Source organism: Leishmania major, chromosome 31 (genome assembly GCF_000002725.2).
Source record: "Leishmania major strain Friedlin complete genome, chromosome 31".
Lineage (NCBI taxonomy): Eukaryota > Euglenozoa > Kinetoplastea > Trypanosomatida > Trypanosomatidae > Leishmania > Leishmania major.
Genome location: NC_007272.2, coordinates 128,050 through 151,607, shown reverse-complemented (window position 1 = coordinate 151,607; position 23,558 = coordinate 128,050). Strand labels below are relative to the sequence as shown.

At 61.0% G+C, this 23,558-nt stretch overlaps 5 protein-coding genes across 5 annotated transcripts; all 5 read left to right on the top strand.

Annotated features, from left to right (window-relative positions):
- Positions 1-3,957: 3,957 nt before the first annotated feature.
- Positions 3,958-6,129, top strand: LMJF_31_0440 (putative cytoskeleton-associated protein CAP5.5; the record flags this gene model as incomplete). The annotated part of the gene is made up of 1 exon (XM_001684977.1): positions 3,958-6,129. The coding sequence occupies one exon, from the start codon at positions 3,958-3,960 to the stop codon at positions 6,127-6,129; it is 2,172 nt and encodes a 723-aa protein (XP_001685029.1).
- A 1,981-nt stretch (positions 6,130-8,110) lies between these two features.
- On the top strand, positions 8,111-10,927 carry LMJF_31_0430 (putative calpain-like cysteine peptidase; the record flags this gene model as incomplete). Its single annotated transcript, XM_001684976.1, has 1 exon — positions 8,111-10,927. One exon carries the CDS (start codon positions 8,111-8,113, stop codon positions 10,925-10,927), a length of 2,817 nt encoding a protein of 938 aa, XP_001685028.1.
- Positions 10,928-12,786: 1,859 nt separating this feature from the next.
- Positions 12,787-13,260, top strand: LMJF_31_0420 (hypothetical protein; the record flags this gene model as incomplete). Its single annotated transcript, XM_001684975.1, has 1 exon — positions 12,787-13,260. One exon carries the CDS (start codon positions 12,787-12,789, stop codon positions 13,258-13,260), a length of 474 nt encoding a protein of 157 aa, XP_001685027.1.
- A 1,062-nt stretch (positions 13,261-14,322) lies between these two features.
- Positions 14,323-16,587, top strand: LMJF_31_0410 (putative calpain-like cysteine peptidase; the record flags this gene model as incomplete). The annotated part of the gene is made up of 1 exon (XM_001684974.1): positions 14,323-16,587. The coding sequence occupies one exon, from the start codon at positions 14,323-14,325 to the stop codon at positions 16,585-16,587; it is 2,265 nt and encodes a 754-aa protein (XP_001685026.1).
- Positions 16,588-20,503: 3,916 nt separating this feature from the next.
- LMJF_31_0400 (putative calpain-like protein) lies at positions 20,504-23,302 on the top strand (the record flags this gene model as incomplete). Its single annotated transcript, XM_001684973.1, has 1 exon — positions 20,504-23,302. The coding sequence occupies one exon, from the start codon at positions 20,504-20,506 to the stop codon at positions 23,300-23,302; it is 2,799 nt and encodes a 932-aa protein (XP_001685025.1).
- Positions 23,303-23,558: the final 256 nt, after the last annotated feature.

Genomic DNA, 23,558 nt, shown 5'->3' with positions numbered 1-23,558 from the left:
GGATGGCATGGCCGTCGCCGGCCGGACCCTCAGCCCGGGAATGCGAAGGAGCGTGGCGGCGAGGGCAGCGGAAGGAGCGCGGAAAACAAAGTGGGGAGACCGACGCACTTGAGAGCGCGGCGGGAGACGCAATGCCGCACCGCATCGGTCACCAGCCCCCGCCCACCCTCCGTGCCTCGCAGTCGCCGCCGCGTGTGCTTCTGGTGTCTCTCCCGCGTTCTTTCTCCCCACGTCTCTGCTTCACCCCCTCGCGCACACCGCGTGGACTCCTCGAACGGAGTGGGGAGGGGAGGTGGAGGGAAGGGAGACGGGGTGCCACAGGTGTGGTAGTGGCGGGTGCAGGAGCCAGAGAGGCCCATGCGCAGGCGCAGCGGGGGGCGGTTGCAGGTCTTGCTCCTCTTTGCTAGCGCCTCATGCACGTTTCACGTGTGCACGCACACCTACGCGCGCGGGTGTGCGCGCGAGGGCATCCCCGGCGTGCAGGGGAGTGCGGGGTCGGGCGAGGCCGTGGGGGAGAGGGAAGGTCAGGCTGGCGAGGTGGGCCGGGGGGGGGAAGGTTCCCATGAGGCACGGAAGGCGACGCGACGTCGGACATGTGTGCGTGTGGCGTGCGTGTGTGTGTGTGTGTGTGTGGTGGCGCTTGCGCCTTGCTCTCCCCTCGAGCCCTCCTCGCGACTGCGCGCTGCGCTCTTCTCCGTCTCTCGTTTCTCTCCGGCTTCTCGTTGACGCGCGCTTCCGCTTGATGGACTGCTGTGCCGCACGGGGTGTGCGTGTGTGCATGTGCCCGCTCCCTTGTGACCCTCCACCCCCTTCCTCAGTGGATGCTCCTACCACATCGCCCCTCCCTTGCTGCGGCGACTCCCCGCGCCCCTCGCACCCACACGGAGAAGGCGGCACCACGGCAGGGAAGCCGCCGGGCCACTCTCTGTCCGCCCTTGTTTTGTCGTCGTTGTTTCCTCTCTTCTTGTGTTCTTGGTCACACCCGCCCGCTCGGCATTAGCTTTTCTCTCTGTCTTCCCCAGGCCAACGACGTATTCGAGTGCGTGCGTGAGTGTACCGCATTATGTGCCTGTTAAGTCTTTATGATTTCGTTGCCTTCCGTGTGTCGTTTCTGCTTGTGCTTTGCTTATTTGTGTGGCTACCTCATCACGCCAACGAGTTCTCCAGACGCGGGCGTAGATAGCCTCTACGCCATATTACGGCATGCCGCGGCCTGAAACGACCGAGGGTGAGGCACGGCACATGCCTGCAGAGCGCAGGGTCTCGTAGGGCCCTGACCTGCGACTGGCCAACCTCCTCTCTGCGCTTGCCCGGCATGCACCTAGGCCACCTCCTGTTACCCACCCGACTGGCGTCGCCGCTTCCGCCCATGAGCAGGACCCTGGACGCGTACCGCCTGCACCGAGGCATGCCGTCCGCCCGGGTCTCCGTCTGGCTCCGCGAACGCCGCAGGTGTCCCGAGGAGGGGACGAGCACGGACAGGATGAGCCGGTAAGACGCATGGCCCGGCTCAGCGGCAGGCACTGCGTTCATGGCGACCGGGACGCAGCCGTGGTGCACCCGAGGCGGGGGTGAGCTGTGCTTTAACTCGTGTGTTTGCGGACTTGTCGGTGGAGTGGGGCGTCGATAAGTGCCGCACTGCCTCTGGCAGGCATGCAAAAGGTAGACTGCCAAACCGCAGGGAAGGAACACGCGCACGCGGCCGTCACAACGTGTGACGCTTTCGTCGGGCCCCCGACCGCTCGCGTTTGTGTCCACCCGGAACGGCAGAGCGCGTGCGCGCGCGTGCTTCTCCCCTCCTTTTTCCTTGCTTTGTCTTTCCTTTTGTGCTACGTCCTCCTGCGCGCGCCTCTGTTCATGTTTTTCTCGCGCTCATGCTTTCGCGCCCTCAAATCGCCAACGCCGACAGCGTGCGCGCCGGCACTGGCGTCGCCCTCTTCCCCGAGAGGAGGGGTAGAGGGGGCGGCGAGTACCTTGCTGCTGCCAGCGGCGCGGCTGTGCTGTGTGTGTGCGCGTGTGTGCCGGTCTGTGTGCGCGTGTGTGCCGGTCTGTGTGCCAGTATGTGCGCACACGCGTGTGTGCATGTGTGTGTGTGTGCCCCCTGGCGACGCAGCATCCATGTGCACTCATTCCTCTTCATCTGCTCTTCTCTTCTCTGCTGCGCCTTGGCGCTTGTCTCATGCGTGCTTGTTGGCGAAGCACGAGGATGGGGAGCGACACACCAGAAGTGAGCGCCACCCCCTTCACACGAAAACGGGGAAGCACCCATGCGCCGAGAAAGGTACTCACTCTCGCGCACTGGGTAGGCGGAATGCTGAGCGGCATCGCCGGCATTGGTCTGTGCGCGGTACGCGGCACAGGTGGCACTGCTGCCGGCGCTGGTGATGCTGCTGCCTGCTGTGCGGCATGCTTCCGCATGCCCTGACGTGTGTTCTTTCCCTGATTGCCCGCGCAGCTCGAGCACTGGCGGGTGCGGCGCAGATTGCGTGGTGCTGCCCCCCCGGCCAGCGCCGGCCCTGGGTCTGCGGTACGACCCACCCGCCGCTGCCCACGAACGAGCCGCGGGAGACGGCGCAGGGGGTGGGGAGTCCGCGGCGGTGCAGGCCGGCATGCCGGTCGAGGGTCGCTCTCAGCAGCGACGAAGCGGAAGTGGCCCCTCGGCGCTGCAGGGGTCGCTTGCGACGGGGATGCGAGCGGTGTCTGCCTTGGAGGAAGAGCCGTGAGGGTGCTGCGCGCGGAACGGACTGGCAGCCTGACAACGGACCGGCTGGGGCGCGTCTTGCGACGGCTGTGGTTGAGGGCCGGGCTCGTGGTGATTGCTGCTCATGGACGGTGGTGGCCACTGGAGGTGGCGGGGCGGCTGTCCTCTGTGTGGTGGCGCTTTGCGCTGGCTGGCCGCGCTGCCCGGGAGCGCCGTGTGTGAGGTGGACGAACGGTGCCAGTGTGCCGCAGCGAGCACGCGACGGCGCAGCAGGCCGCCGACGCCGACTGGTGCTGTGTGCGGCCTCTGCGTCGACGCGGCATGGGGCGGATGGGGAGCCGCGTGCGTGAGGCGGGCGGCAGAGGAAGCCGGCATCACAGGCACGCGATGGGGACATGGCCCCGCCGACCGCGTCGGTGCGGCAGCGCGCCGGGGGGCGCCCTGTGCATTCGATGCCTTGGGTTGTGTTCTGGGTGTGTAGTTGGCTTCTATGCGGGTGAGGCTCGGGGTCTCTGCTTTCCTTGAGGCGTATTCACAGTCTGGCCGAGTATGCGGTTCTTCAGGACTGCATGACGCTCCTCCCATGCGTGGTGCACGGCTGATCGTACACAATGCGGCGAGACGGCTGCTGACACCTGCAGGGCCGTGATTCCGCCTCAAAGCGCGAAGGGACACAACTGGTGCTTCTGGGAATGGAGATTGAATTCTGGTAGGACCTGCGGCTCTGCACTCTCGTCGGTACCCGAGTCGAGGTGTGTTCGGATACGGGCGCGGTTGTGTAAAGGCGTGCTCGATACCGGCCCGTGTGGCCCCGTGGTGTAGGGGGCAGCGCCGCAGTCATGAAGTCAAATCGACCTAGACGAATATATATGCTGAGGCGCTCCTGGCCTCTGTGTAACTCTCTCTCTTCCCGCTCTGTTTCTCTCTGACGCTGGCGAACGAACGGAAAATTCGACATGTTTTTGCTCCTGTTCACAGTCTGTGAGCACCAACCACCCGCATACGGTTGTTGTACGCACACGCACACGCACGCACTCACCAAGCCCCAGCTATTTATCAGCCATTCCCCCTCCCCCTCACACACGTCGATTTTCCTGCCCCTTTCGTCTCCCCCTTTTTTGTCTTCCTCATCTCGCTCCTTGCTCGCTCACCTCTTTTCGATAGAAGGCACGCACACACACATACACGGCACTTTACAGCTGCCCCATCTCTCGTACCATTATCTTGACTGTCTTCACAAACTGCGCCGATAGAGAATGGGGTGCTGCAACTCGAAGGAGACGAAGAAACCGAAGGAGGAAGTGCTGCAGCGGGAGGCTCAGTATGCGAAGGTGTCAAGTGAGACGGATAGTGTGGAAGAGCAGCCCAATATTGAGGCTAGAGTGGCGAGTGTGGTGAAGGATCTGCGCGCTGAGCGCATCGACGCCATCTGCGCCCACAGTCATGCCTGTCCCTACCGCTATAACGCCTGCACTGTCGTGGGCGGAGAAGTGAAGTTCTACTTCGAGGGTGGCATCATTTTCTGCATCGTGAAGGAGGGCTCGTGGTACATCTACAACGACTCCCTTGACTACGAGGCGCATGTGACCGTACGCTTCGGCCCGGGCTCGAATATCGCTGCTGGACAGCGGGCAGAGCTGGGGGAGGTAGAGGATGGCTGGACGTGCATACGCGCCATCGTGTACCCGCTGGAGACGGTGCATTTGGTCTCCGGCACCGCCAACGGCTACAAGACCCACATCACTATCAAGCCCCTCAATGAACAGTACCGTCACGAGGCGTGTGCGGCTGCCAACGGCACTGCCGAAGCGGAGACAGAGGCCGTTCGATCTCTTGTCACCGAAGGGATGGACGAGGAGGCGATTCTGCACCGCTGCGTGGAGACAACAACGCCTTACGTCGACCTGACGTTCCCGCCGAACGGCGAGGCCGTCGCACGCGCCGGCAGGGACACCCGCACCATCCCCGAGGTGGCCATGATGCGCCCGACACAGTACCTGCTGGATAATAACTGCCTTTCGGTGAACGACATTTGCGGGCCAGTGCTGGCCCTGTCCATCGAACCGGGAAACCTCGGCGACTCGTGGTTTATGTGCGCTGTGGCCATCATGGCGGAGAATGAGGCGGCGGTCCGAAGCATTTTCGCACAGGGCTCACCGGCGGAGAAGGCGGTGGGTGCGTACCGCGTGCTGGTCAACAAAAACGGCTGGTGGCACACTCTCATTATGGACGACTACTTGCCCACGTTCAACCGCATGCCTGTGTTTGCGCGCTCGTACGACAATCCGGCGGAGGTGTGGACCTCGTTGCTGCAAAAGGCGTATGCGAAGCTGCACGGCTCCTATGCCGCAATCACCGGCGGCGACACTTTGCAGGCGCTCGCGGACTTGAGCGGCGCGCCGATGTGCCGTTTCGACAAGGAGTGGGAGGAGGCAACGACGGACGCGGAAAAGGCAGACACACTGGCCAATGCGCTGGTGCAGTTTTCCCGCTCTGGCGCCTGTGTTGTGCTCAGCACTCCAGGCCACAATTCAGAGAGCTACCTGGGCCGCAGTCAGGCGAGCGATGCGGCGGCGTTCCGCGCCCGCTACAAGAAGGTTGGCTTACATGTCGGCTACACGTACTCCTTAGAGCGCGTTGTGATGGTCGAGGAGTGCGGCACCCTGCTGTTCAAGGTGCGCAACCCTTGGCGCTCGTCGAGCAAGTGGACTGGACCATGGAGCTACGGTTCGAGGGAGTGGGATGAGAATCAGGATGCCTGCCTCCTCTGCGGCGCCCAGAAGGACCCGCAGGATGGCAGTTTCTGGATGTGCTGGGATGACGCCAGCCGGTACTTCGACGGAGGCGGTGTTCTGTTTGCGAACCCCGACGCGGTGGACTACCGTGTGAAGGGCGTGTTTTGCAAGACGATCCCAAGCGCGGTTCTTGAAATCACGGCGTCGGAGTCCACCCAGGTGTTCTTCACCCTCTCGCAACCCGACAAGCGCGGCGTGGACCGTAAGGAGGGCGCGGCGCTCTTTGCTCCGATTATGCTCACCGTGTCCAAGGAGGAGGACGGCGTGCAGCGGGTGCAGAAGAACACCAGCTGGAACCCGACGATGCCCTCTGAGGAGTTCAACTTTGTTGTCGGCCGTGACGTCTCCATGTGGTTCACGCTGGGGGCCGAGGAGAAGTACCTGGTTGTGCCGCGCATACACTCCAAGGGCGTCAAGAGCGACTACGATCGACCGTACGTGATCAGCATAATGTCGACCGATAAGTTGGAGGGCAACGTTCGGGTGGAAGCGAAGCACATTCACAGCGACTCGAAGGTGTTCACGAACTATATCGCCTACGATTCGGAGGAGCTGCCCTCGGTCAAGGTGGAGAACCAGGTGAGGCTTCCTGGCAAGGCCCCCGTGACGTACGTGTCCGCCACGGTGATTTGACCGCGCACCGCCTGAAGTGCATGCGCTCCCTTACGCAGCAGGGTCCTCAGCGGCGTGGTTGGTCGAGTTCTCAGCTTCGTACATGTTGTAGGGGACTGCTGGCGTGCGGCGATGATTCGTCGATTGCGTGGTTAGACGCTAAGGAGAACAACTCTCCACAGAAAAGGAAAGGAAGGACAGAGGCGAAGGTAGATGAGCATGTGCGCGAGAAGGACAGCGTTCATGCAGGCGCCAAAGGTGTGTGACGAGGGTTTTGACATACACACAGACAGATGTGTGCACTCACCTGCGTCTGCGTGATGGACCGCTGTCTTCCTTTCTTGGGTTCTCTCGTCGACTTTCTCTCTTCCTTCCTGTAGCGTTTCTCTTCTCTTGCCTCTCTGTGATGTGCGTGTATCGAAGGTGTACGTTTTCTATGATTTGTTTTGTGTTTTGTGTTCAGCCCTTCCCTCCCTCCCTCCCTCCCTTCCCCTTCTTCATGTTACTCGGTGGAGCAGCGGAATCACCTGCAATACTGTTGACTGCTCATGCCCCTTTCTGCCCAACCCCCAGAAAAAGGCGGTAGACACCGATTCGCCCTTCCTCCTCCCCCTCCCCCCTATCGGTGCACTCTCTCTCTCTCTCCAGAGCGTGTGTGTGTGTGTGTGTGTGTGTGTGTGCACGCCTCCAGCTGTGTTGATGCGGGGTCCAATCTTACTTTGGCGCCTATGCTCATCTTCTGTTTGGTGTACGTCATCGTATCGTTGTTGTTGGCGTTTGCAGTGTCTGGGGGGGGGGGAGGCGGTGTCTTGAGACGATGGGGCAACGGGTTGGAGGTGCGGCGGCGGTGCGCGGCTCGTTTTGTGTGGTTTCTTCTATATTTTTTTATTGCCCCCCTCCCCCTCCCTGCCGCGGCGGCGCACTCTGCTGTACGGCTGTCGCATATATCGTCATGTCTCTCTCTCTGCCTCCCTCCGCCTTTTCCAGAGGTACTGTGTGTGTGTGCGGATGTGTGTGTGTGTGTGGATGTGGATGTGGATGTGGATGTGTCACGCCTTGCGCGTTCGTATGCCTTGGGGATGGTGTGATGACTGTTTGGGTGTTCCTCGCCATTTTGTTTCTGAAGCGTTCCTGGGAAGGTGGTTTCTCTCTTCTTTATCTTTTCTAGCCTACTCTTTCCTGTACCGATCGCATGAGTGATACGCATCTGTTCCGTGACGACGTTGATGACCGCCAACTAAATTTTGTATGATCGCCGTTTGTTTGTTTGTGTGTGTGTGTGTGTGTGTGTGGTTGTCTGTGTCGCTGTACGTCTCCCTCCCTCTGCATTTGTGCTCGTTTTTTTCTTGTTTTCATCTGGATGTCTTCTCTTCTCTGTAGCCTGTAAACCAATGCTCAAGTGTGAAATGAGGCGAGGGTGGGTAGTGGGGGAGTGATGGGGAGCGCGTGTGTGCGCACACCCTCTCTCCCTCTCTCGCCCTCCTCATGAAAAAAAGTGGTGTCTGTGTGCTCACTGAGCGTGCACAACTGCAGCAGAGTTTTCAAAGTATGCTTTGTGCTCTCTCGACGGGGCACGCATAGCGCAGCTCCATCCCATCCCTCTGGTGGATGGTCGTCGTTTTCGTGTCTAGCCTCTCTCGCTCGCTCCTCAGCGGACGAGTTCAAACAACCCCGCGTCCATCAGCGGAAGACTGCGGTCGCATCGTGAATGCTTCTTCTCTACCGTCTGCCTCGTGCGACGCCATTGTCACTCATGTCCCTTTCATCTCCCCCTCCCTCACCCCAGAACACATAAGGGAGGAGATCCTATCGACATACTCCTCTCTACCTAGGAGTGTCTGCGGGGGCCACCGAGAGGCTCTTCCGTTGTGGCCGTCGCGCAGACTTCGCCGCGCTCTTGCGGCAGCGCTGAATACTTCGCTTTTTGTTCTGCAGTCGATGGTGTCGCACCCGGTACGCGTGATACTCGCACATACCCATATATGTATATCTATATACGCCAATGGACGGCAACGCCATCCGCTCCATTTGCGACGAAGACGTCGTCACGGATGCCATGCTGGAGGAGTTCCTGCATCCGTCGTCATCGTTAGCCTTGACAGACACCGTGGGCGATATGCTGACTGCCTCTACCCTTGGCAGCGCGGTGCGAGGACCGGTTCCCTGCATACTTGCAGCGGCCGGCACGTCCGCGTTGGGGGCTGGCTCCTCGTCAACCTTCAAAGACTTGCACAGTAGCGAGGTTAACCAAATCGGCGTGGAGGGCACCGAGGGAAGTGTTGTGCATTGTGCAAGTCATCTCGTCGGCACCAGCCTTGTACTGCCGGTGGAACTGTCGCACTCGCATATCACGAGCGACGACAGCGGCGACTTTGCTTTTTTCACGAGCGATGTGCGCGATGCCGACGCGTACGACCTCATTCGTCACTATGTGCTGTATTGCAAGCAGCAGGAGAAGGAGCTGGAGGATCTGGAGGCGGAATGCGCACGGCTGGAGGCGGAGCAACAGCACCTCTACAGCGCCGCTATTGCGGCTGACATGACTCGATCGATGCACCTGTCGGCTGCCGATTCTCTGTCTCCGACGAACTCGAACGAAGTTTCGGCAACAGGAACCGGCGGCGTCTCCTCGTCAGCCGCTGTCGACGAGTTCGGCGAGGCTCACATCGACCCGCTGAAGTTGTGCCCTTACATGGATCCACATGATGCCGCTCACAACCCGCAGCCGTATCGCTACGGACAGCCCGCCATCCATGGACTCTACACCCCGGCCTTCAAGAATGGCATTCTCTACCGCTGCGTTTCGGCCGACAGGTCGTGGATATTTTACAACGACTCGGAGCAGTACACGATGCACATAAAGTATATCTTCGGCGCCTCATCCGTCATTACGGCCGGTCCGCACGCCTCGGTGAAGCAGCGGGCGTCGGGCGAGTATGAGGTGCAAGTGACAGTCTGGCCACAGGAGACGGAGGTGCTGCTTGTAGGCCAAGTGAACGGCTTCAAGAATCTCTCTTCCGCCGTGCCAGTCAATTCCAGCTATACGAATCCACACGCCAGTGCCTCCACCGCATCTGCGCGCGCTCTGCTGGACCGCTTCGCCCAACAGTCAGGAAAGCCGAATGTCTCGCTGCTCTCCACGGAGGACGTGCTGGAGTGTTGTGCGGGCCAAGCCAGCGAGTTGGCCGCCGCCGTCGGGTCTTGGAATGGGCAACATTTTGTCGACCCCGACTTTCCGCCTTGTGGCACATCGCTTTACCGCAAAGGTGTCGATGACGTCTTCCTCTGGGATATGTCCTGGCGGCGCCCCTGCGAGTACCTGCCCGCCTCACAGCGCTCGGAAGCGTGCCTCTTCGCTCGCTCGGTGCTTCCGACAGACCCTTGTGCGGGGGAAGGCGGTGACGTGTACCTGTGCAGTGCTGCCTGCTGTCTCGCTGAGCACCCCAAGCAGGTCGCTCGAATTTTTCGGCACCCCGTCTCTGCGGATGCCGGCAGCCGCGAGCGCGCTGTCGGGGCATACCGCGTCACACTGAGCCACGGCGGCTGGTGGACGTCGACCGTCCTCGATAGTTACTTGCCAGCGTCGCTCAAGGGCCCGAACCTGGGCCGCTGCTCTCACGACTTGCGCAAGCTCTGGTATCCGCTGCTCGAAAAGGCGTACGCGAAGCTGCACGGTTCCTACGCCGCCATCCAATGCGGTAGCCCGCTCGAGGCGCTGCAGGATCTCACCGGATTTCCGACGTTTCACTTCTATGATCGATGGGCGGAGGCGTCGTGGAGCGGTGCCGGCGCCCGCGCGAGCGAACACACCTCCTACAGCCCACTGTCCGAGCACCTGTTCACCTCTCTCGAGGAGAAGGTGCATCAACGCGGCTATCTCGTGTGCCTGTGCCTGCCGGACGACGGGCCGACCGAGGCCCAGGCAGCGCAGATGGGCATGGTGTTCGGCATGTCATACGCGGTGCTGCGACTCGTTCGGCACGGCAGCGTTCGGCTTCTTCAAATTCGGTGCCCCACCTTGAAGCTCTGTAGCCGCGGGCTGTGGTGTGCCGGGAGCGCGCGGTGGCAGCAGGAGCCGCAGCTAGCCCGCTTGTGCGGGATGGATGGTGATGGCGGGCCGGAGCTCGCGACTTTGTGGTTGGACTGGTCTGAGGCTCTAGCTATGTTTGAGGGTGGCGGCGTGTGCTGTAGTCGTTGGGACTGGGCATATGACTGCCGTGCGCGAGGGTTCTTCAAAGACGGGATACCCTCTTTCGTCTTGGAGGTGAGCGTCGACGCCTCTGTGGAGAGCGCAAGTCCCGTGGAAGCGTACTGCATCTTGTCCCAGGAGGACGATCGCGGTATGTCTCCAGATCACCCGAACCGAGAGCTGCGCCCACTGATGCTCTCTGTCAGCAGCCATTGCGGTGACGATGAGGCGGGCGAGGGTGTCGGCGGGGAGTCCTTGGTTGATCAGCGCATTCGGCATGTGTGCTCCACGGACCCAGACACCCCCACAGAGCAGCTGAACTACGTCCTAGGTCGCGATACGGCGCTCCGTGTCACCTTTCAGCCCTCAACGCATCCGTACTATGTTATTCCTCGCTCGCGGGGGGAGATGCCCGACAAGCTCTTCACACTGGGTTTTGTCTCCGCCACAGCGCCCACAAAAACGGGGAAGCTGAGGATGCGGGCGGTGCAGCTCCCGTCTAACTCTGCGGTGTTTCACAACCGACACAGCTTCTCGACGCGGCAACTCGAGAGCGTGGCGGCGGTGCCGTTTCAGATTCGCGGGCCGGACGGGGTTGCACGCGTAGGGTGCGGCAGCAGCATTGCCTGAGGCGGTAGAGGTGCATAGGTTTGCACGAAGACGCCGCTCTTCCTCCTTTGCTGTCGGCTGTTCGCTAGCCTGTGACGCATGTTTTTGTTGCTCGCAGGTTGTCTCGCTTTACGCACGAACGATGTACGTCCGCCGTGCGGGGACACGCACCCGCAAATCGGCTGGAACGCCGCCATGTATGAAGTTCTGTGAAATCGCTGCTGTTTGTAATTTCTTGTTTTTTTCGTTGTTGTTTTAACCCTGTCGCTCAGTGACGATGCAGGACACCTCGCCGCGGTACCACGGTCTGGTGCCCACTCTGCGGGAAATCGAAAAAACCTGCGGCCTGCCCTCGCGTATGCGTTGCGGACCTTTGGTGTCGGCGGAGCAGTCTGGGCTGGCGCCTTACCGGGGAGGCTGGCGGTTGTGGTCAGGCTTGCACCAGCCCACTGCGCATCCTGTTGGCTACTCGGCAACGATAGCAGGCTATGGGTACGTTGAGCGCAGACACATGCTTATGCGTGGGTCCCTTCCGCCTGCCACACCCACTCGTGTGAGAGGCGTGCGGATTCAGAAGGTGGAGCGCCCCTGCAGCCACAGACGGAGGGCGGCGTCCTATCTGTTGCGTCACATGCGGGCAAGCCGACCCCAGACACGCCCCCTCCCCAGGCAGCAACGCCGTCCTGAAGCTGGCCGCAGGATGCGAATAAATGCGAGCAGTGCGCGCGCTGTCATGCACAGCTGGCATGGTGTATCACGTCCGAACAAGGCGTCCGGAGGCCGGCGCGGGGGAGCGCGCGTGATGGGCGACAAAGGCGCAGCAGTATGCACACCGGTCAGCGCCACAGCGCATGCGCGCGAAGTGTGCGCCGCCTCCTGCATCCGATCGGGGGTGGGCTGATGCGGCCCAGGTGCCGAGAGCCTGAGCGGGGCGCACCCCGAGTTACACCGTCGAGTTCTCCAGACTCCATTGCACGGAGTCTCCACCCTATATTATATGCAACACCGCGGCCTGAGGCGACCGCGGGTGAAGCATGGCATACGCAGGCAGAATGTGCAGGGTCTCAGAGGGCCCTGGCCCGAGGCAGGCCAACTTCCGCTCTGAGCGCGTGCGGCGTGCACCTTGACCACTGCTTCCCCACTACCCGCACAACGGACGCCACTGCTTCCGTCCTGGAGCAGGGGACTTGGTGCGGCCCGCTGGCATCACGGCATTGCTGTCCACCCAGGCCCGTTAGAGGCATGGCCCGGCTCGACAGCTGGACCCGCGTCCGAGACGACGAGGCTTTGGCCGTATGTCTACGAAGGCCGATGAGCTGCGGTTGCATGTGCATACATTTGCGGACGGCTCATGGTAGAACGGACCCACGTTGCGAAGCGAATACCGCCCTTCCCCTGCACCCCTGCTTACTCCCCTCTCTGAACATTCACAACATATCTTTGCCTCTCAGCCGTCTCAGTATTTGTTTCTTGGTGTCGGTAGGACGTGGCGGTGCTGGACGTCAGTGGATGCGTCGCTGTGTATTGTGCATCGTCGTCCTTCTTCGCTCCTGGTCATTCCTCGTGTTGTGGCTTTGTGCACTGCGGAAACCCGGTGCGCGGCCTCCGTGGCGCACCGTGCTTCCTCGAACCCCTTTCACACTCGGTTTGGTGGCGTGCTCTTCATTTCTTCATAACCCGTGTGCGCATGTTTTTCGCCGCCTCACGTCTTGTTTCTATCCCTTTTTTGGTGTGTGCAGGAGCTGTGCCAGCCATGTAAACAGGTTTGCACATGTCCACTGACACCGATCACAGAAGCGTCATGCACTCCGTAGGTCGTGAGACACTACCCATCAGATTCTTGCTTCGTTTTTTTCTTGCGAGCGCGATATGCAAAGCTGATGAGGCGTGTGTTGCAGTGTTGCCTCGTGAAGGAGCCTATCACCATGCCATCTGTGACCCGCTACGTGCTAGAAAAGGTGCTTTGCCTGCACCTCCTCCACGACCGTCTTTCCTTTTTTTTTCGCCTGAATTTGTCGTTCTCGCTCTCTCTCTCTCTCTCTCATGTAGCGCGCACGCCGATGGAATGTACGATGGTGAAGGTGTGCCATGCTCAGGGAGCGCTCGTGACGAACTCTCGCTCACAAACCCCGTACTCTCCTGCTTTTTCATGCTTATTTCTTTTTTGCTCTGCGTCCCGAGCCAGCAGCTGCGTGTGCACCCAATGCCTGCTGGGAAGGGTCACACCCACAAAAACCATCTCTACATCTATATCTATATCGATATACATCGGCATATATATGTATACAGGTATGCGTTTTTCTTCGTTTTTCATTGTCTGGCTTTTATTCTTGTACGTTTCACTCTCCACCTGACAGTTTGACGAGATCGGTGAAGGCGTGGTGGTGGCGGTGCGGGACGAGTTTTCTTTTTGTTGTTTTCTTACGTGCAGAGGCGATGTCTCTGTTCCACCGGTAGCTGCTCCTTCAGGTCTCCGTATTTGTTTGAGAAATGTCCCCCCTCCTCTTGTCACCTCATAAACCCCCCCTTCTCGTTATGTCTGCTGTTCGTATCATCAGAGTAAGCTTCCACCCACTCCCACCCTCATCCATCCATCTTCTTGTCTCCGGCCAAGGAGCCAGAAAGCTGGATGGATGCGTGTTTCTGCACTCTCGTCGGTACCCGAGTCGAGGTGTGTTCGGGTACGGGCGCGGTTGTGTAAAGGCGTGCTCGATACCGGCGCGTGTGGCCCCGTGGTGTAGGGGGCAGCGCCGCAGTCATGAAGTCAAATCGACCTAGACGAATATATATGCTGAGGCGCTCCTGGCCTCTGTGTAACTCTTTCTCTCTTCCCGCTCTGTTTCTCTCTGACGCTGGCGAACGAACGGAAAATGTTGATTTTCAAACACAGACACGAATACGCCCCTTTGAGGTTGTGCCTTGCCGGCTTCGCACAGAGGCGAAAGACGCCGGACACTGAGGCACACTGTCCCCCGTCACACGCAGAGACACGCTGCAGGGGGTGGTGCGCCCTCGCGTTGCCTTGTCTTCCCTCGACCGCCCCCGCACACGGGACAATGGTGTTTCCTCATCACACGTTTCAGCTAGACGACGTATCTGTCGCGTCTCTGAGGGCTGCCGTCGCGGGGGATTCAAGGAAGCTGGAGCGACTGGAAGAACGTCTGTCACGCAGCCGTGACCAGGCTGCGCGTCGCGCAGCTCTGGAGAAGCGTATCGCGACACTGCACGGAGGAATTGCGGTGTTGCGAGAGGTGGCGCGGCCAGCGGCCTCACTGCCTCTGTTGGCGAACGCGACGGTGCCGTCCGATTCGAGCTTTCCGGTTTTCTCATTCACGTCTCCAGCGCGCACAGTCTTGCGCCACACGTCGTCTGGGATATCGGGTGCGTGGCCGCGACGCAACTCCCCGGCTGTCAGCATGTCGTCAGCCCAGGACGAGTTCGACGAGACCACTATCCACCCCGACTCTCTACCGGTGCCTGCGACATGGAGGCAGAAGACCTCGGTCTTCCGGTACTGCGGGCCTTCTGTGGCGGGCGCAGTCTCCTCCGTGATTGATGAGGGGGTGCTCTACCGCATCATCACAGACGGTGGCGGCTGGGCCTTTTACAACGACACTCGATACTACACGGTGCAGGTGAGATACCGCATCACGGCTCAGTCGCCGGTGACCCCAGGACACTCCGTCACGGTAGACGGCAAAGGGGCGCAGCAGGAGCTGTCGATGGAGCTGGGGCCGGAGGAGACCAAGGTGTTGCTCACGGGCAGCGTGGTGGGCTTTGAGAATCTCTGCAAGGCGACACTGCTGCCGAGGCGCGCAGCGACGACCCAAGAGGATCAGGCACTGTGCGCGGAGCCGCAGCAGCACTGGAGCGTCCTCGCCACCTCGTGCCCTGATGCCGCGTTGCTGGACCGCCGTAGCGTGTCGACGACGCACCTCGTCGCCCGATGCGTGGAGAAGCAGATTCGGTATGTCGACCTGCATTTCTTTCCCAGCCACGCTTCCCTCTACCGTGACGGCCAGGACAGCTTTTATATACCTCCTCTGCACTGGCGCCTGCCTGCGAGCTACCTCCCCAGGGATGACGGCGTCCGTCACGAGGTGCGTCTTTTTCACGGCCCCATCCTTCACCCTGACGGTTTGCACGCGGGGCACCTGCTCCCCAACCACTTGCTGCTCTCTGTTGCAATCGGGCTTACGTGCCTCTGGCCGCAGGCGCTGCGCTGCCTCTTCATTCATCCGCAGGGGGCACAGGAGGGCAAGCGCGACCGGGCTGTCGGGGCCTATCACGTGAGGCTATGCACAGGGGGCTGGTGGCGGCTCTGTGTCTTGGACGAGTTCTTTCCCGCGTCTGCACAGTGCCCCGAATTCAGCCATTGTGCTGACGACCTGCGGGTGCTGTGGCTGCCTCTGCTGGAGAAGGCGTGCGCAAAGTCGCTCGGCTCCTACGCTGCAATGCTGGGGGTCCCTCTGGAATACTTTGTCCGTGCGCTCACTGGAGGGCCTTGCACAGTGCTGCGCGAGATCTGGCCAGCACACGAGGACTTGTGCGACTCCACCGTCAAGGCAACTCGTTTCCTTGCGCTCATGAAGAGGCTGCTGTTGCAACGAACGGCGGAGATGCCGAGCGTGGTGTGTTGGCTGCAACCCCACTTTCGCGGCACCGCCCGCACACAGCACATAGGCGATCGGCTGGTGGTGCTGTACGAGGATATCGGACTCGACCCTAATATCGCCACCGTGGTGCTAGGGCTTGAGACGCTCGGCGATGGGCAGTGCGTCGCGCGTCTGCGTCAGACGGCCCAGAAGAGGAGGTCGGCGGAGTCGTGGCTTGACCTTTGGCGCCGCGCCGGAAAGTCGTGGGTGGACGAGGTGAGCGATCTCGTGTTCGCCATGGAGGAGTCGGCGGGGGACACGGTGTGGATGGCGCTGGAGGACTTACCGCAGTACTTCCAAGGCGGCTGTGTGGCACCACTGACGAGTGACTGGGGTACGGTGAAGGTGCAGGGTGAGTTTATGCAGCGCCAGCCGTCTGTGGTGCTGGAGGTGACAGTGACAGCACCGACGCGCCTCTTGGCGAGCGTTACGCAGAGGGACCTCGATGAGGCTGGTTTGCCGACGCAGGCAGTGAAGCTTGACAATACCTCAATCGGTGCAAGTCAAGCATTAGCGGGGCTGAGCTGCCTGCTGTACGCCAAGGGAAGCGGCGACAGTACTCACTTTTATGGCAGCAGCGGCAGCACTCCCGATGCGTTCGAGGTTGCCCAAGAGCTGCATTTCGCGTACGAGCGTGAGGTGACTGCCGGGCATTTGCTAGACCCGCGCCAGGGCCCCTACTATGTGGCGCCGTTTGTGCACGCCGCTTCGTTCGATGTGGCGTACACCATAACAGTCCAACTAATCGGGGCAGACTCGGTGTCCTCTGCGGCGCCGCTGGGAGCTCCTGAGAGCAGCACGGCGAGAGTGCGCTTCATGACGGCGAAACGAGGGACCGCTCTCTTTCAGAATCTTACTCAGCCGATCCTCCTTGAGTCCTCGATGGAGGTGAGCTCGACAGCCATGAACTACCAAAGTCACCCACCAGGGCAACTGCGCCTGCACTGCGGCTCGGGAGTGGCCGTCGATCTCGTGCTCAGTGGCCGCGATGTGCCAACGCCAATAACAGCGGCAGGCACCGAATGACGGCAGGCATGGGCACGTCGACGAGCATGCTCAACGCGAAGACATTCCTTAGCACCGATCAAGTGCTCACGTGTTTCACCTCGTTACGGTCGATGTAGAGTAGGGAGCCTTTGCCGCACGCTCGAAAGGAATGCTGTGTGCGAGCGTCTTGCGTGCTTTCTTTCTTTCCTTGATATTGAATGGCGTGCGCGTGTGTCGTGTGGCCGTCATGCGTTCATGTATTCCTTTGTTTTTGTCGGTATATGTATTTTTTCACCACCACCACCACCACCACCACCACCACCACCACCCTGCTCTCCTCATCTGCCATCGTTTGCTTGCTCGCGCATGCTCTTTGCACCCCATGTGGTACGCGTGTCTCTCGGCCGACATTGTGTTGTACAACTTCACTGGCGTGTAGCACTGTCTTGTGAGGGTCTGTGCATGTGTGTATGTGTATGTGTATGTGTATGTGTATGTGTATGTGTGTATGTGTGCACATTTCGCTTCGTTGCCGTCCCCTTTCGTCTTCTGTGCGACTGGTCTCCGCAAGAACACGACTGCACGAAAAGGGTTCAGGCACACATACACACACCTGATCGCGCCCACGCGTATCTGCGACGTGCAGAGTAGCGGGCAGTGCCTTGCCCCCCTCCCCTCCGACGGCAATGTATTACCCGTACCAAAGCAGCTCGCACTGTTTTTACATGCGGCACGAAGAACGCTTGGCGTTCTCCCGCATCATTTCTAAGAGACCTCCCGCAACAGCTGTGCAGGCAGCTAACACAACTGCAAGGGTAATGGAGGTATGATTCTTCCGGGTTCCTCCTGCGCTCTCGCTTCTTTTTCCGCAGGCGAGCTGCTGCTATCCGCTTTCACAGTCATGCATGCCCTCATCAAAATGTTCATACCACACCACTCTCCGGCCGTCGTCTTCCTTCTCCTCCAACTCCACACGGCCCCACCGTACAACACAGAATAGAGCACTCGTCTGATCTGCCCATCTCTCTTCCGCGTGTTCGTCTTCGCCAACCCTGTGAGAAGGGGGTGCCGTGAGAGCACCACCGCACCCGGTTCATCGTTTGTCCGGTGCGCATTCGCTTACCGGCGCAGCGACTGCGTAGGTAGGGAAAGCACAGGCGCACTTCCCCCGACCTATCTAGGCATAGGGCGCGCTGAGACGCCTTCCCTTATACTTCTGTCAACGCCCTCCCTCAGCACACACACGCACACCCACCCACCAACTCCCTTACTTTCGCTCTCTTCGCAGCTGCACAGTTGCTGGCCGAAACGCGTGGCTGCGCGTCGTCGCTGAGGGGCCACACCCACCGACGAAGGACGCCCTGCGCTGTTGCACTGCGAGTAGCACCATAGCCTGCCCCAACGCCGCCATCACTGCTGCCGCTCATCTCGCGCCATCTGCCTTCTGCTCCATGTATGCAGTTGCCGGTCATTGTGCAATCTTTTTCTGCTTAGCCTAACCGTCGGAAGATGGATTACTTGAGCTCACCTTTCTCTCGCTCTCGCCTGGCTGCTTCCCCACCCCGTTAGTTGGTCGCTCTGACGCACGCAAGGAGACATCCGTTACGCATACGCACTCTGCCACACAGGCACGCCACTCTGCGCACAACGAGATCGCAGGTCGTACTTGTTTTTGGGCTTCTCTCGCTCCCGTCTGGGCGTAGCTGCGTGAGGGTGGAGGGTAGGGGAGGGCACTCGTTAGGCTCTCATTGCTTGTTTGTGCATACATATATATGTGTATATCTCTGTCTGTCTGTCGCTTGATGTGATCTGCCAGCTGGGGCGAACTTGCACATAGTACCCGAGCCTGTGTGTCTACGTCTCTCCTTTTGGGAGTCCCCTTGCTCTCCCCCGCCTCTCCGGTGTCTTTGTGGTGTCTCACCACCCAAAAGAGGGGACGGAGGGGACTTGCTATCATCTGTATCACTCTTTTCTTGCTTGCTAGCTTGTTCCGTTCGTGCCCCCCTTCTCTCCCCGGTGTAGTTGCACTCTCCATATTCTTGCTGTTCTTCTTGCACTGCTCATCTTGTCTTCTGGACCCATCCCGTCTGGCTCTGACCTCCGTCGTGTCGTCCATGCTTGAGTGCAGCTGTTCGTGTGCGTCTTTCTCATTTTTCCCCACCCGCTCAGCAGGGGCCTGCGTCGACGCGTAGCCCTGCGGACGCTTCCCCCCCCCCCCCCCCCCTCCTCCCCCCGTCTCTTCGGCCGTAGAAAAAGCACACACACAGGTGGTATCAGCATGCCGAAGATACCGCTTGCTGTAGTGTCGACATCATCCGATGACTCGGAGATGTCGTACAGCGACCCGGTCGGGGCCTTTAAAGGCGCGAATTGGGCCGTCATGAACATCGACAGCTTCGACTCTCTGCCCTTCTCAGAGGTTTCGCATTCCCCGTACGGGGCGGACTCGAACTTTCTCGACTCTGTGTCCCGTGTAGGCTCAGCAGGGTACCGCCCCAGTCCCACTGTGGCTTCTGCTCTAGATCGCCAGGACACCGTTGTGACGCCTCTGAAGCCTGGCATGTTGAGCCCTCTCCCCGGCATTTCACGAGGGTTCCGGCTTCATGGCAATGATCAGTCCATAAGCACCACCGAGGTGAGCGGTGCCATGGTGACTGGCCTTCCTGCCGTGCCGACACACTTTACGCCCAAGTGCAGCGACGCCCTTGCTTTGCACCCGAGGTTGTGTGGTGCAGGCGGGGCACCGGGGGCCGCCTTTGCCGCGGAAGCAGCTTGTAACCGCAAGAAGAAGCAGAAGCCGCCGCAGCACCGCACCCGGTCGCTGCAGATCGAGGCTGCTAAGTGGCTGGAGGATGATTGCAGCACGGAGGCGCTGGTATTGCGCGAGGTGTCGAAGCGACGACCTGTCAGCCCAGTGACAGACGCTGAAGCGGACGATGTCCTGTCTTTGAGCTCGTCAGGGGCTGCTGGACTAATGACCCTGGCGATTCAGGGCATGGCACCGCCGTCGAGCATCGCTACAGGACTTGAGACTGCCGTTACGAAACAGACCACCTTGCCCACAGCGGCTCCAAAGGTAAACAAGGAAACCCCCGGCGGACCCTCAACAAACCGCAGAGAAGGAGAAAGAGCGCCACCCGTGGCTGCCAGCGCCGCCAAGGATCCTGCACCTCTCATGGCAGCACCGGCAACAACGGGTGATCGCAGCCCCGTTGGTCAGGGAGACGCGACAGCAAACTCGCCGCTGAGGCGGGCCGCCCGTGTCAACATGGTGCCGACGCGGCGCATCGTCCCTTTAGACGGCAAGAAAGGGCCAGAGACTGATGTGCGAAGGGACTCAGCGGCGGCCGCTACAGCCCAGCGGCAGTCTGAGACGCAGCAGTCGCAGTCTCCAGGCGCCACCCTACCGACTGGTATGCCGTCGTTGATTCGCGCGGGGACCCTTCCGCCTGCCAGAAGGAATACAAAGGCTGCAACGATCACCAATGCGACACCACCCTCGTCCGCCGCAAACGGCGTTGCACAAGCATCCCCGGCTGTCACGGAGGAACGCTGGCAGGCGGTGAAGGGCCAGCTCCACGAATCCCGACAGGCAGCGAGTGGTCAGCGGTCAAGCACGTGTTTCGAGGCGCCGACAGCTGGTGCGTATGGCTCTGATGATGTCAACGGAGAGCCGACCAGTCTCCCAGACTTGCGGCCGACAATTTTGTCCGTGGACACCGTTGCAATGCTGTCGACACGGGTTGAGAAAACCACTGTCCTCCAGCTGCAGCAGCCGTCACTGGACACGAGCACGAAGCAGCGGAGGCGCCCCCGAAGAACCAGCTTCGCCTCGACAGCAATACCGGAGACGAGCAGTGCGGCGAGTTGTGTTGCTTGCGAGACGGCGGAAAAAGATGCCCCACACGCTTCGGCTCGGCGCACGAGGCGGCATGACTCAGTGGAGTCATCGGAGATGAGCGTGACAAAGGCAGCTATCACAGAGTCCTCATCGAACCTCGCGGTGGCCTCGTCTGTGCCAGAGGAGCGGCCCGAGACACGGCAGTACGGTCTCACCGACAGCCTGCACATCTCACCGGCCAACCGCATGGCCGCAGAGAAGTTGGTGGCCTTTGTGCGCGCCGTCTCCGATCCGGAGGTGCTGCACGTCATCTACGACTACCTCGAGGAGCATCAGAAGGCGATGCCGCGCTACCGCCTCGCCACGAAGGCGTGCCGTGAGCTTCTGGAGCGCAAAGAAGAGATGCTGATGGCTTGCTTGTCCCCCAGCGGCGGTGCTCACGAGTCAACACAGCACAGCGCGGTCGGTGCCCGCCGCTCCCGTGGTGTTTCAGTGCCGCAGCTCGTGGACTCGCCCGACAGGAAGGCGGAGACAGCGAGGGCAGGGGAAGGCCTGACGGAGGCACAGCGCCTCTTGCAGCAGATTGAGGCGACAGACGGCTGTGACAAGGGGGACGACGACGATGCCGATATGGATGAGTTTGATGACTTCAATTACTTCCCGGCGCCCTACACACCATCCAGCCGCTTCAGCTTCGGGCAGCCGAGCGTCTCCGGTCTCGTCACTCGGGTCTTCTCGGAGGGCATGCTGTACAAGATCAAGACCCCGAAAGGCGAGTATCACTTCTACAACGATACCCTGCAGGAGGTGATGGTAGTGCGCGTGCAGTGCCATCTGCGCGGCAACGAGAAGATCAACGAACGCGCCATGCTCTCCCCCGTCGCCGGTACCGGCGAGACGGAGATTACGATCGCCGTCTTGCCGGAGGAGACGAACTTTTTCATGAGTGGGGTGGCGCATATGCCGCACTTCATGGCAAAGCGAGTGCCGGTGCCGCGCGATTACGTCTCTCCGTCGGTGACGCAGTCGCTGCGCAAGATGAACGCCGACATCAACGCTGTGCGCAAGGCACTTGGCAAGTGGAGCCGAGCCTCGGACCAGCAGGCGTACCTGAAGTGCTGCCTCAAGAACAACCTCCGCTTCACGGACCTCGACTTCCGCCCGAGTTCGGAGAGCCTGTATCGCCCTGAGTTCGACGCGGTCGCCATACCGGCTGTCACATGGCGGCGGCCGGAGGAGTACATCTACCTGGCCGAAGTGTCGCAGACGCGTCTATTCCGCGGCGAGATCTCGTGTTTCCTGGTGAAGCAGGGTGAGCTGAGCAACCACACGGTGGTGGCTGCCATGGCGGCGGTGGCGCAGTTCCCGGCCCATGTGCGGTGGATGTTCCGCCACCCCGTGAGCGCGCACGTGGGCAAGATGGAGAGGTCGCAGGGCTGCTACCGAGTGACGCTGCTGCACAATGGGTGGTGGCACACCTACCTTGTCGACGACTACGTGCCTGCGTCGCTGAGAGGACCGCTCTTTGCGAGCTGCGCCGAGGATCCGCGCCGGCTGTGGGTGCAGCTGCTGGAAAAGGCGTATGCCAAGTCGCTGGGCTCATACGCGGCGACGTGCCTCGTCGACGCCATGGAGGCCCTCGGCGACTTCACCGGATTCCCCGTGCGCTTTCTCGACTCCGTGTGGGCGGCCGCCGCGCAGGGGCCGAGGGATGACGCGTTCCGGTCCCTCTTTCGCTACCTCGAGCTGCGTGTCCGGGCCGGCTGCACGGTGCTTCTCTTCTCCCCGCCCCCCACCGACGAGCAGTCGAGTGCGACCGTGGACATGTCCCGAAAGCGTTCCTCGCGTATCATGCCAGTGAAGGGCGCGGTGCCGCAGTTCCTGCCCGGCCACATCTACTTCCTGCGCGACGTCGCCTTCTATGAGGCGCTGGATCTGCGCATGGTCCAGCTGAAGAACCCGTGGACGTGGGAGACAAAAAACAAGATCCACTACGAGAAGAAGTGGAAGTACACGACGTGGTACGACCAGCCCGACTCCAGCCTCAGTGCCATTGCGTCCGCCACGACGAGCCTGCACGGACAGGCGTGCTCCCACGCTCTGGCCTCGCACGCGCTCAACCCCAGAGCCTGTGCAGACTTGTCACCGGAGGCGGTCGCTCTAAACGAGCGCAAGGGCACGATGTGGGTGGAGTGGGGGGAGGCGCTGGCGGCGTTTGCAGGCGGCGGCGTGTGCTACACCATGTGGGACCGACACCGGTACCGTGTGCGGAATGCCTTTGTGGAGGGCCGACCACGGCTGGTGCTTGAGCTCAAGGCGCGGCGCAAAGTGGAGCTGCTCGTGACGCTTTCGCTGGAGACGGTGAGCGAGACACTCGACAACTTCGGCACCGTTGTCGCTGCCCGTCCCATCCAGCTCCACGGCACGGCGCTCTCGGTGGTGCACCGACAGGCGAACCAGTCGGCGAAGGTGGTCCGTGAGTCCTGCGACGACATCGAGAGCGTGGCAGGCCGCCGAACATACGTCGTGGCGCGTGATGTGTCCATAAAGGTGATCGTTGAGCCGAGCACGAGCAGCAACGGCGCCGCTGTATTGGTTGTCCCGCTGCTCGATCCAAGTGTAGTTAGCGCGGCCGCAGCCGGCGCGGGTAGCGGATCCTCCTCGATAGCCGCCGCGTCCGAGGTGCGCTTTGTGATGTCCATCGTCAGCGATGCCGTCGCGGGAGAAGGGGAGGATTTGTCCGTCCACTTTGTGTCGCTGCGGCGCAGCTGCGGCGTCTTTACGGGCGCTACCGCGGCTTTCCCGCTGGAGGGCTCCTCGCGCGTGACGGCAGAGTACCAAGTGTGCACCAAGGCCGGCGTTGCGACGTGCGAGGGGTCTGGCATCTCTGGCAACGAAGCGAAGGGTATGTGAATGGGGCGTTCGCTGTGGTGTCTTGCTTCGTCTCTGTGCATTCACGGAAACACAGCACTGTAGGCGACATCCTCATGCCGACACTTCCCCTTGAGACGCCGCTGACGGCGGCGGGTGCTGATGAGTAGACGCACGCCGTGCCCCCCCCCCCCCGATCGACACCTACCTACGCGTGCGCTACGCTGTCCTGGAAAGGCGGGGAGACATGTCTGTGCTCTAGCTGTGGCTGTTGTGGATCCTTATCCTGTCTACCATT